This window comes from Ranitomeya imitator, chromosome 5 (assembly GCF_032444005.1).
Source record: "Ranitomeya imitator isolate aRanImi1 chromosome 5, aRanImi1.pri, whole genome shotgun sequence".
Taxonomy (NCBI): Eukaryota; Metazoa; Chordata; class Amphibia; order Anura; family Dendrobatidae; genus Ranitomeya; species Ranitomeya imitator.
This window is the reverse complement of record NC_091286.1, coordinates 68,151,450-68,165,275: the sequence shown is the minus strand read 5'-3', so window position 1 is coordinate 68,165,275 and position 13,826 is coordinate 68,151,450. Positions and strand designations below refer to the sequence as shown.

At 42.7% G+C, this 13,826-nt stretch overlaps 1 protein-coding gene across 6 annotated transcripts in view; it reads left to right on the top strand.

Annotated features, from left to right (window-relative positions):
- MACROD2 (mono-ADP ribosylhydrolase 2) overlaps window positions 1–13,826 on the top strand; it is a 2,991,260-nt gene that overhangs the window by 141,294 nt on the left and 2,836,140 nt on the right. For all 6 annotated transcript variants that reach the window (XM_069768762.1, XM_069768759.1, XM_069768757.1 and 3 more), the window contains exon 3: window positions 10,503–10,598. In XM_069768762.1, the coding sequence (XP_069624863.1) occupies window positions 10,503–10,598 (96 nt within the window). The remainder of the gene's footprint in view (window positions 1–10,502; window positions 10,599–13,826) is intronic.

The window sequence follows — 13,826 nt, the reverse complement described above, 5'->3', positions numbered from 1 at the left end:
GAAGAAGACGTGGGGGCCGAGCTTTAAAGAAAAGCAGAAGGAGAGTTGAATTGTGGAGGAGCTTAGAGGGAAGAAGCACAAAGGAGGAAGAGGCTCAGCAGGGGAACAGTGGAAGGACACCCTAGGAGCCAGAGAGCAGAACCGGGTACCGGGAGCCCGAGGTCGTGTTGTTCTCTAGGACGCGCGACAGAACCGGAGGGCATAGTACTATGTCAATTGTCTGTAATAAGTCTGAGGTGAAGCAGTGACCTTAAGAGCAGAGCCGGGTCATCTAAGAGATCCTATAAACAGGCTAAAACTGCCTATCGTACAGACATCTGTCTTAAGACATGAGAGAGGGGACTTGCATTGAGCTTCAAGCGGCAGGGACCTAACCAACTAAACAGCGCAAGTAGGAAAGGTTTACGGAGCTCACCTGGGAGAGGGATTTCTTATTGCCTCCAAGCCGGCCGGACCACAGCAACCCTGCACTTGGTACCCTGGACTGAGGACTACAACTACCATCAGTAAACCAGGTAAAGGCTTTGCAAACCTGTGTCCTCGTTATTTGCTCATTTATCGGCTTACACCATCTTGCCATACACTTGTGTAGCCCTGGGGACCCCGCTTGACCTGTGGAAAGCATCGCGATCTTGCTGCATACCATCACCCCAGAGGACCCCTTAAACCCCTTCCCGACCTGTGACACCGCGTATGCGTCATGAAAGTCGGTGCCAATCCGACCTGTGACGCATATGCTGTCACAGAATGATCGCGCCCCTGCAGGTCAGGTGAAAGGGTTAACTGTAATTTCACCTGACCTTCAGCCCGGGGTGGTGGCATTGCCCCCACGTGGCTACGATCACTCTTATTGGCTGTTTCACTTTCAACAGCCAATCAGAGCAATTTGTAATATTTCACCAGTCAAACTTGATGAAATATTACAATCCAGCCATGGCTGATGCTGCAATATCATCGGCCATGACTGGAGACTCTGATCCACCCCCGCCACCGACTGACAGCGGCGATCTGCCGCCGCCGTCAGCCCTCCTCTACCCTCTGCCCTGTCCTCTGTCCCCCCCCCGCTGTCCGATCTCACCCCCTCTGTGCCTCCCGAGTCCTGGCATCCCTCTCGGTGCCGGCGATCTTTAGCGATGGGCGCAGCCATCTTCCAAAATGGCGGGCGCATGCGCAGTGCGCCTGCCGAATCGGCCGGCAGATTCATTCATTCCCGAGGTACATTTTGATAACTGTGATACAACCTATCACAGTAATCAAAATTTAAAAAAAATAGTAAATAACCTCCCCTTTATCACTCTTACAGGTAGGGAAAATAATAAAATAAAGAAAATATATTTATTTTTATTTTTCAACTAGGGTTAGGGTTAGAACTAGGGTTAGCGTTGTAATTTGGGTATGTGCACACGGTGCAGATTTGGCTGCGGATCCGCAGCAGATTGGCCGCTGCGGATTCGCAGCAGTTTACCATGCGTTGTTCAGTACCATGTAAATCTATGGAAAACCAAATCCGCTGTGCCCATGGTGCAGACAATATCGATTGGAAACGCTGAGTTGTATTTTCTGCAGCATGTCGATTATTTTGCGGAAAATTGGGGGCTAAAAATTTTTGTGGGGGGAAAAAAAAGATTTTTATATTTTCACAGCTCTACGTTAAAAAATTCTGTGAAGCACTTGGGGGTTCAAAGTTCTCACCACACATCTAGATAAGTTCCTTGGGGGTCTAGTTTCCAAAATGGGGTCACTTGTGGTGGGTTTCTACTGTTTAGGCACATCAGGGGCGCTGATGTGCCTAAACGGACGCCCGCAGACCATTCCATCAAAGTCTGCATTTCAAAACGTCACTACTTCCCTTACGAGCCCCGACATGTGCCCAAATAGTGGTTTACCCCCACATATGGGATACCAGCGTACTCAGGAGAAATTGGACCCAAAAGTTGTTGTCCAGTTTTTACTGTTACCCTTGTGAAAATAAACAATTGCGGACTAAAATATCAATTTTTTATTTTCATTGCTTTGCGTTCTAAACTTCTGTGAAGTACTTGGGGGTAAAAAGTGCTCACTACACATCTAGATAAGTTCCTTGGGTGGTCTAGTTTCTAAAATGGGGTCACTTGGTGGGGGTTTCTACTGTTAAGGCACATCAGGGCCTCTGCAAACGCTACATGGTGTCCGCTAACGATTGGAGCTAATTTTTCATTGAAAAAGTCAAATGGCGCTCCTTCCCTTCCGAGCCCTGTCGTGCGCCCTCCCACATATGGGGTATCTGCGTACTCAGGACAAATTGTACAGTAACTTTTGGGGACCAGTTTCTCCTTTTACCCTTGGTAAAATAAAAAAATTGTTGCTAAAAGACCATTTTTGTGACTAAAAAGTTAAATGTTCATTTTTTCCTTCCATGTTGCTTCTGCTGCTGTGAAGCACCTGAAGGGTTAATAAACTTCTTGAATGTGGTTTTGAGAACCTTGAGGGGTGCAGTTTTTAGAATGGTGTCACTTTTGGGTGTTTTCAGCCATATACAGGTCCTTCTCAAAAAATTAGCATATAGTGTTAAATTTCATTATTTACCATAATGTAATGATTACAATTAAACTTTCATATATTATAGATTCATTATCCACCAACTGAAATTTGTCAGGTCTTTTATTGTTTTAATACTGATGATTTTGGCATACAACTCCTGATAACCCAAAAAACCTGTCTCAATAAATTAGCATATTTCACCCATCCAATCAAATAAAAGTGTTTTTTAATAACAAACAAAAAAACCAACAAATAATAATGTTCAGTTATGCACTCAATACTTGGTCGGGAATCCTTTGGCAGAAATGACTGCTTCAATGCGGCGTGGCATGGAGGCAATCAGCCTGTGACACTGCTGAGATGTTATGGAGGCCCAGGATGCTTCAATAGCGGCCTTAAGCTCATCCAGAGTGTTGGGTCTTGCGTCTCTCAACTTTCTCTTCACAATATCCCACAGATTCTCTATGGGGTTCAGGTCAGGAGAATTGGCAGGCCAATTGAGCACAGTAATACCATGGTCAGTAAACCATTTACCAGTGGTTTTGGCACTGTGAGCAGGTGCCAGGTCGTGCTGAAAAATGAAATCTTCATCTCCATAAAGCATTTCAGCCGATGGAAGCATGAAGTGCTCCAAAATCTCCTGATAGCTAGCTGCATTGACCCTGCCCTTGATGAAACACAGTGGACCAACACCAGCAGCTGACATGGCACCCCACACCATCACTGACTGTGGGTACTTGACACTGGACTTCAGGCATTTTGGCATTTCCTTCTCCCCAGTCTTCCTCTAGACTCTGGCACCTTGATTTCAGAATGACATGCAAAATTTGCTTTCATCAGAAAAAAGTACTTGGGACCACTTGGCAACAGTCCAGTGCTGCTTCTCTGTAGCTCAAAAGTGGCTTTACCTGGGGAATGCGGCACCTGTAGCCCATTTCCTGCACACGCCTGTGCACGGTGGCTCTGGATGTTTCCACACCAGACTCAGTCCACTGCTTCCTCAGGTTCCCCAAGGTCTGGAATCGGTCCTTCTCCACAATCTTCCTCAGGGTCCGGTCTCCTCTTCTCGTTGTACAGCGTTTTCTGCCACATTGTTTCCTTCCAACAGACTTACCGTTGAGGTGCCTTGATACAGCACTGTGGGAACAGCCTATTTGTTGAGAAATTTCTTTCTGGGTCTTACCCTCTTGCTTGAGGGTGTCAATGATGGCCTTCTTGACATCTGTCAGGTCGCTAGTCTTAGGCTAGGGTCACATTGCGTTAGTGCAATCCGTTTAGCGCTAGCGCTAGCGGATTGCGCTAACGCAATGTTTTTAAAGGGTCGCTTTTCGGGGTCGCGTTAACGTCCCCGCTCTCGCAGATCCCCGATCTGCGAGAGCGGGGAACGGACCTCGGGTGCGCCGCGGACGCTGCAAGCAGCGTCCGAGGCGCGCTACAAAAGACCGGCGCGTCGCTAGCGCGTGCCGAAAATGACACGCGCTAGCAATGCGCTGGTACATTGCGGGCAATGGGAGCGCTAACGGACGCGTTGCATGGCGTTAATTTCGCCGTGCAACGCTGTCCGTTAGCGCTCTGACCAAAACGCAATGTGACCCCAGCCTTACCCATGATGGGGGTTTTGAGTAATGAACCAGGCAGGGAGTTTATAAAAGCCTCAGGTATCTTTTGCATGTGTTTAGAGTTAATTGATTCAGAAGATTAGGGTAATAGGTCGTTTAGAGAACCTTTTCTTGATATGCTAATTTATTGAGACAGGTTTTTTGGGTTATCAGGAGTTGTATGCCAAAATCATCAGTATTAAAACAACAAAAGACCTGACAAATTTCAGTTGGTGGATAATGAATCTATAATATATGAAAGTTTAATTGTAATCATTACATTATGGTAAATAATGAAATTTAACACTATATGCTAATTTTTTGAGAAGGACCTGTAGACCCCTCAAACTGACTTCAAATGTGAGGTGGTCCCTAAAAAAAAATGGTTTTGTAAATTTTGTTGTAAAAATGAGAAATCGTTGGTCAAATTTTAACCCTTATAACTTTCTAGCAAAAAAACAATTTTGTTTCTAAAATTGTGCTAATGTAGACATGTGGGAAATGTTATTTATTAACTATTTTTGTGTCACATAACTCTCTGGAAAATTTCACAATTTTCAAATTTTCAATTTTTATTCTGTTAAATCAAATTTTTTGCCAAACTTCAATTTTTTTTCACTAATAAACACAAAAATTATCAACCTAAATTTACCACTAACATAAAACCCAATATGTCACAAAAAACAGTCTCAGAACCGCTAGGATCCGTTGAAGCATTCCTGAGTTATTACCTCATAAATGGATACTGGTCAAAATTGCAAAAAATGGCCTGGTCATTAAGGTTAAAATAGGCTGGGTCATGAAGGGGTTATGCAGCATCAGTCCCAACTGACCGAACACCACAGGTGGCATCACGAACATAGACATTACAAATTTCCTTAAAAGACCTTCCCATTTAATTGGACGCCCAGGGCCATGGAGCCGGTCGCAGCCACCGTGACATCCTCTTTAAGACCGGACCCGGTACCGAGTACCCCGCTGCCCTGGCGGACGCTCCATTAGCATGGAGCTGCCCTGCCCTGCCCTGGCGGACGCTCCATTAGCATGGAGCTGCCCTGCCCTGGCGGACGCTCCATTAGGGTTGAACTTGTCATCTACTACACTACCCAGCAATGTAATTAGTATGGAAACCATAAAGGTTCCTTCTAAAGGGAATTTGTCAGGTTTTCACTTTATAAACTGCTGCCACCTGATTGTTAAAGTTTTCCCCACATTTCATTTTAATCAACAGATCTTTAAATAATAATTTCTACATTTGGATGTGTTCAAATAAATGTTCCTGTGCTGAGATAATCTTTTAAATGTGCCCCTGCTGTGTACTGTGTAATGGCTGTGTCTGACTGTACAGGAACATGGTCTGATCATACCACATCTCCTGGGCAGGGGAGAAAGCAATAGAGAGTATACAGACTTTACAGAACAGGATCACAGCTGATTCTATCTTTGCGGCAAAACATTTCACTCCGTTTTTACACAATAATTTGCGATGCCGTGCCGTAATGACTGTATAGTCTTTTGTCTCCTCCCCTGCTTAGAGCTGTGGTATATTTATACCAGGTGTCTCTAACATGCAGTCCACAAGTCTCCATTGTACGGCCCTCGGGCCCCTGAGCTAATTGCAGACCCGGTCCAAGGGCCGCCAAGGTCAGTGTTTCTTTTGAACTGACTGTGTGTCCTCAGACAAGAATTCAATTGAAGTGTATTGCTGTGCAGAGACCAGCGCTCGGCACCGCAATGCCAGCACCAGTCACCGGCCAATCAGAAACTGGCAGCTAATGCTGGCATCTGTGCCGCGGCCACGCATTATGTCACAGCCATCAGTCGGCGTGGTGGAGGTAGAAGACACTGTTCTCTGAGGGATTGTGGTCAGATGAGTAGGAATTTTTTGTGTAAAGAGCGACAAAATGTGGTACATTGTTACAAGTTAGAGATGGGAACATCACTACAATTAAGGATCAGGATGGAGACATTTACTGTGTGATGGCAACTAAGATGGGGTCATTACTACATGATGGAAACCAGGATGGTGACAATTGTATATGATGGAAACCAGGATGGCGACAATGGTATATGATGGCAACAAGGATGTAGACATTACTACAAGATGGGACATGGATTGGGTCATTACTACAAGATGGGGACCATTATTCCAGGACAAGGGACATTATAGGATTGAGGGCATTATTTCAGGACAAATGACATTATTACTGGATGGGGGCCAAAATTGTAATAAGACCAGATCATACTTTAAACTGCCCAGGGGCAATACCTCAAAACCGTATCTGCAAATTTAAATTCTGATTTGACTTTTAACTTAAGTCATATTGCAAGCTTCATTAAAGGGTCAATATTGACTTTTAGGATTGCTACTTCCAGTAGTTGGCACTAGAGTATAATTCCTCTTCCTCTCTGAAGAGACAATTTGCATATTTAATTTCCCAGAGAAGCATTTGCTCAGCTGAGTTTGAGAACCCTGGTTTAGACAATGTTCCTGCACGGTCAGACACAGCCAATACACAGAACACAGCAGGGGCACATTGATAAGATTATCTCAGCACAAGGACATTTTATATATTTTTTTTCTTAAAAAGAAAATCTGTGCTTATTTTCCAGAAACACCCATTGGACCATTCTGCCCCACCTCTCTGCTCAGATTCTCTGCCTCTTTCTTTTCTTTTTTTTTTACATGATGCCTCCATACCATCTCGAGCTGTTCTGGATCACTGCATTGAGAAACACGTGATGGTGTCTCCGCGGCTTTTCTACATGCTTTTGCATATTTCCCATAAGGTATGGGGGCAGTGTTCTGGATCACTACGTTGAGAAACACGTGATGGTGTCTCCGCGGTGTTGGATGTTTTGATCTCCCCGAGGTCATTCATCCTTATGTTCTATAGTCCTTTTACTAGGCACTGCTCCTAATAACCAGTTTCCTACTCCACACTGATGAGGGGCAAATACCCCGAAACAGCTGTCTGTGGATGGATACCATGTTTTGGCATAGGTGGTTTTCCTTTTGGGATGCTGCCCTTCCTGTGGTTGTTACTTCCCGGTGAAAGACCTGGCTATTTATTGCTTGCATTGAGAAACACGTGATGGTGTCTCCGCGGCTTTTCTACATGTACTGCAGCCAAAGTATCCAAAGAGAGGCTGTAGGAGTAATAACGGGATGTGCACGTTGCGGATTTGGCCCTGCGGATCCACAGCAATTTTCCATGCGCTGTACAGTACCATGTAAACCGATGGAAAACCAAACCCGCAGTGCATATGCTGCTAAAAATTTCATGCAGAAACTCTGCCATTTATTTTCAACAACATGTCAATTCTTTGTGCGGATTCCGCAGCGTTTTACACCTATTCCTTTATAGGAATCCGCAGGTGTAATAACGCAGGTGAAATCCGCACAAAATCTGCACGTAATCTGCAGGTTTCTAATTTAAATGGTTTATTAAGTTTGGGTGTTACCAATTTTATGGGCATACTTTTTTCTCTTTTTTGTTTCTACTAATCCGCAGGTAAAACGCAGGGCTTTTTACCTGTGGATTCTGCGGAATCCACGTGGAAAAATCCGCAATGGAATCCACGACGTGTGCTCATTCCCTAAGGCTATGTGCACACATTGCGGATTGGGGTGCAGAATTTTCCGCACAAAATCTGAATCTCTTGGCAGAAACCGCAGGTGCGCAATTGATGCGGATTTTGTGAAGATTTTCTGCGGTTTTTACCCCTGCGGATTTCTATTATAAAAAGGGTCAAACGCTGCAGTTCCGCACAAATCAAGCAGCATCCTACTTCTTTTGTTTCGCAGCGGTTTTCATGCAGAATTTTCTGCACCATTAGCACAGCGGATCCGCACTAATTCCGCACCGTGTGCACACAGCCTTACAGATGCATATTTTGGGAATCTGTTTGGGGGGGGGAGGGGAGACTTTGTTGTGGTGTTTTTTTGTTTTCATTTTTTTTTTTACAAATCATTGTGTTTAAGTGCATTTACAACTATGCAACATTTCAGTGACTGCTGAGAATTTATTGACCCTAGCTTAAGATGAGGACACTTGTAAAGTGGGTTGATTAAATAAAAAAAAAAAAAGTGTAGAAGAGAAAACAGATTATATATTTTATTTTTATATGATAAAATTAAAAAAAAAAAAAAAAAAAAAAAAAAAAAAATATATATATATATATATATATATATATATATATATATATATATATATATATATATATATATATATATATATATATATATATCTGTATATATAATTGCCTAAGGGTTTTTCCGTCTGTCTGTCTGTCCTGGAAATCCCGGCTCTCTGATTGGTCAGAGACCGGCACAGCATCGACGTAGAAATCCCGCGTCTCTGATCGGCGGCCTCGACCAATCAGCAACAGGCACAGCGACGATGATGTCATAATGGTTGCCATGGCGACGATGTCATAAAGGTTGCCTCGACCAATCAGCAATGGGCACAGTCTGCCGCGAATTCTGGAATCATCATTGTCCATATATTACAGGGACATGCATATTCTAGAATACCCGATGCGTTAGAATCGGGCCACAGTTATATATATATATATATATATATATATATATATATATACAAATCAGCACTCCCAATGTCATCATGTGCAAAATGCAACACATAGCTAAAAAAGATCACAGCAGCACATGTACATGAATCGGCCATGTGAAAACACAGACAAATATACATTTCTCAAAAATATTTTTTCATAAAAAAATTTTCAAAAATTTTTTTTTCATTAAACTTACAGTTAAAGATGGAGATTCTTGAAATTAATGAAGAAAAATTTGTTGAAAATTTTTTTATGAAAAAATATTTTTGAGAAATGTATATTTGTCTGTGTTTTCACATGGCCGATTCATGTACATGTGCTGCTGTGATCTTTTATATATGATATGTATGATATTGTATGTATTGTGCTCACAGTCAAGGACTAATTGCTGATTCTTTTTCATCCCGTTCAGTGTAAAAAGAAGCGTTTTGTTGATGATCCAGTCAGTGATGATACACCTTCCTAATAAAATACCTGCGGCATCAACCTCCTGTTACACGAGCTTCTCACAATCACCGGCCTCGGCTTCCTACATTACAGTAGCATTACCAATACAAAAGTGTCAGTGAGGGGGAAGGGGGGGTTCTTATTAGTCATTTCAAAGATTTTTGTATACTGAATAGGCGAACATGTATTCCTATATCCTACATTTTGAGTGCTATAGAAATGGAAGGCTAAGAACTATACATCAATCTGCTCAGCTCCTCCCGCCGTGCAACCTGATGACTGCATTTTATGGTGACACATTCCCTTTAAGTGATTATTACTGAGCTGCATTACCAATTACAGCCGCTACCAATTGTGTACGGAGCTCTGCCTAGCACACAGTGTAGAGATTGTACCGGAAGCATGACAGCTCATTATCGTCGTCTTCTCATCAATTGTTCCAGGACTTGGACCACCACCAACATAATATTGATGATGTTTTCTATGGATAGCACATCAGTACCAAAGTCCTGCAAAATGTTTTAATTATTGGTCTTGTATACTCTTTTAATAGATATTATAAAATAACACTATTAATTGGGAAAATGCTTTGAATACTGTTGGCTGATAAATGCAATGGAGATTTAAATCGGTTACAAATTCCTATATTTTTGACAACAAGAAAAACAAGAATTCGCCCTTTTAAATTTACTGAAGGTTCAACAGAAACCTAATGTACTTACTGTAATGAACATAAAACCAAAGCCTTAGGGTACCGTCACACAGTGGAATTTTGATCGCTACGACGGCACGATTTGTGACGTTCCAGCGATATATTCGTGACGTTCCAGCGATCTCGCTGTGTTTGACACGCTCCTGCGATCAGGGACCCCGCTGAGAATTGTACGTCATAGCAGATCGTTTGAAACTTTCTTTCATCGTCTAGTGTCCCGCTGTGGCGGCATGATCGCATGGTGTAACAAAGGTGTGCATGATATTGTATACGATGTGCGCATAGTAACCAACGGCTTCTACATCGCACATACGTCATGAAATTATCGCTCCAGCGTCGTACATTGCAAAGTGTGACAGCAGTCTACGACGCTGGAGCGATATTGTTACGATGCTGGAGCGTCACGGATCGTGCCGTCGTAGTGATCAAAATGCCACTGTGTGACGGTACCCTTAGTCTGAATAGAGCCCTACAAAGTGTGAGCACATGGTGACAAAAGCTGCTCAGCAGTGGATGTCAATTGGAAGCAACATCCTGCTTTGTTGGTTGATTTGTGTTATAGATAGATAGATAGATAGATATAGATATATTTATTGTTTGCTTTTTTCAAGACATTAATGAGAATATATCACTTTATTTTTCTTCTCTAGATGAAAAAAATACAAAAATAAGCAGTTTGTGTGACAAAGTGTCGCTTTACAAAGGAGACATCACTCAGCTGGAAGTTGACGCCATCGTGAATGCTGGTAAGTCACTTTACTTTATCTTTTAATTTCTAGTTTTGTTTTTGTTTTACTTCGACTAAAAATACTGTAGACTTTTTTTGTTATGTCCCATAGCACTATTATCCCAGGTCTTGGGTTAAAACTCTTTGATTGACTTAAATGATATCTTTAGACTAGAACAAAAAAAATGTTTATTTTATCTTAAATAATTACTTGATTTCCTTTTCTTTTTAATAGCTGTTAGTCTGAAATATTATACACTTTTTTTCGTTGGCTGTCATTGCGCCTCATCCAGCTTTAGAGCATTGTTGTTTTGTAGTTTTGTACTTCACTCGTACAGACTAATGATGACTCTCCTATTCAGTGAAACATGTTATATAAAATGTGCTCTGTTAACATGCAAATTGATCTTCTCTCAAGGAAAAGGCAATATAAAGGTTTTATAGTTTTAATTCGATTTAGTAACTCTGTTTTCTAGACATTAGAAATTCTGGTTCCATTGACTGCATGGATTTTGTATTTTTGTGAAATGCGTTACTTTATTATTATTATTATTATTATTTATTATTATAGCGCCATTTATTCCATGGCGCTTTACATGTGAGGAGGGGTATGCATAATAAAACAAGTACAATAATCTTGAAAAATACAAGTCACAAGTGGTACAGGAGGAGAGAGGACCCTGCCCGCGAGGGCTCACAATCTACAAGGGATGGGTGGAATACAGTAGGTGAGGATAGAGCTGGTCATGCAGTGGTTTGGTCAATCGGTGGTTACTGCAGGTTGTAGGCTTGTCGGAAGAGGTGGGTCTTCAGGTTCTTTTTGAAGGTTTCGATGGTAGGCGAGAGTCTGATATGTTGTGGTAGAGCATTCCAGAGTAGGGGGGATGCACGAGAGAAATCTTGTATGCGATTGTGGGAAGAGGAGATAATAGGGGAGTAGAGAAGGAGATCTTGTGAGGATCGGAGGTTGCGTGCAGGAAAGTACCGGGAGACGAGGTCGCAGATGTATGGAGGAGACAGGTTGTGGATGGCTTTGTATGTCATGGTGAGGGTTTTGTACTGGAGTCTCTGGGTGATGGGGAGCCAGTGCAGGGATTGACAGAGGGGAGAGGCCGGGGAATAGCGGGAGGACAGGTGGATTAGTCGGGCAGCAGAGTTTAGAATAGATTGGAGGGGTGCGAGAGTGTTAGAGGGGAGGCCACAGAGCAGGAGGTTACAGTAGTCACCTCTTTACAGGTGTCTTGGAGGCTGGAGCACCTTACTGTAATTTAGTTTGATAAAAACAGAATGACCTCATACCAATGATGGGTATACAACCTCATATCAATGCTGTTAGAGTTCAACTTGGGGCAAAACTGTACAATTTAATAACTTTTATGCTTATAGGTGTTTCATGTGGGCTTCAGACGTTTCAGCTTTGCCATGGAACGTCAGATCCTTTTGCTCTATTATTCAATAACTTCCGTCCTGGAGGGTCTGCCGGCGTTGTTTTCCTGCACCCGAGCATTGTGTGTATGGCAAAGTTAAGAGCAATAAAGATCTACTGAATGAGCCTTTGGCCAATTGCTGTCTCATTTGTATGACCACTTTAGGGCTGTGTGCCCACGTTGCGGTTTTTTTATGCGTTTCTGCCACGTTTATTGCCGCAGCGGAAACGCTTAAAAAAACGCATTCCCATGCAGTCCTATGGGAATTCCACAGTTGCTGTGCCCATGCTGCGGATTTCCCCGCTGTGGAATTGCATAGCGGTAAAATCTGCAGCATGTTCATTATTTCTGCCTAATCACGGCGATTCCTCATCCATAGGATTGCATTGAAACGCTCACTTAACACATGTGGCTATGCGTAAAGTGAGCGCTTCTCTTGTGGATGGTACCTGGGTCTGGAGGAGAGGAGACTCTCCTTCAGGTCCTGGTATCCATTTTCATGTAAAAAAAAAAAAAAAAAGAATAAAAAAAATAGGTAATATACTTACCTTCTGATGGCTGCCGTTCCCAGGGATGCATTGCGCGAATCACCTGAGATGACGTTACGGTCATGCAACCGTGACGTCACAGTCACGCAACCGTGACGTCACAAAGGTCCTTCACGCAAAGCATCCCTGGCAATGGAACGTACCAGGAGCGCCGCTGAGGAAATTGGGTGTCGTCGGAAGTGGGGAATAACCATATTATTTTATTTTTTTTAAATATTTTTAACATTATATCTTTTACTATTGATAAAAAGTTAAAAGTTGGTCACACTTGTCAAGCACTATGCTTGACAAGTGTGACCAACCTGTCAATCACTTTAAAGCTAAAAACGCTTGCAAAATGCTTGTGTTTTGCAGGAAACCACATGCTAATTCCGCACGCGTTTTACCCGCGGCAAGGAGTTGCGGAAATGCTGCGGACATTTCTGCAGTATTTCTGCAACGTGGGCACATAGCCTAACTGTGGCTCTCATCAGTGGAAGCACCTTAAGGGTATATGCACACGATGCGGAAAACGCTTCGGATCTGCAGTGTTTCTGCAGCTGCGGGTCTGCAGCTGTTTCCCATGAGTTTACAATACAATGTAAACCTATGGGAAACAAAAAAACGCTGTGCACATGCTGCAGAAAAAAACACACGGAAACGCAGCGGTTTACATTCCGCAGCATGTCACTTCTTTCTGCGGATTCCGCAGCAGTTTTACAGCTGCTCCTATAGAAAACCGCAGTTGTAAAACTGCAGTGAAATCCGCAGAAAAACCGTGGCATATCCGCAATAAATCTACAGCAAAAACGCAGCGTTTTTGCCCTGCAGATTTATCAAATCCGCTGCCGAAAAATCCGCATAGGACCATAATACATGTGCACATAGCCTAAAGAAGGGATAAAAATAACTTACAGAATTGTCATCCACATGTTACTTTTGTCTTTCCAAGATCCCCTGGTTGATCATCAAAATGGTGAATACTGAAACCTTTGATCACTTCTGCCCACAGAATCAATTAAATTTGAGTGGAAATAAAAATATTTCTCTCCCCTCATGAAAAGTCTGCAACTCCAAAGTACCAGTAGAAGCTCCATTTAATTACTGCTAAATTATCTAAGGTAATTTATTGTCTCTTGAAAAGATGATAGTTTTTCCTCTGTACAAGTCACTGGTAGGACCGCACTTTGAATACTGTGTACAATTTTTGGTCTTTGGTGTTTACAGAGGACACCACTGTACTAGAGCGGGTGCAGAGAAGACCAACCAAGGTTATTAAAGTGAACTTGTCTC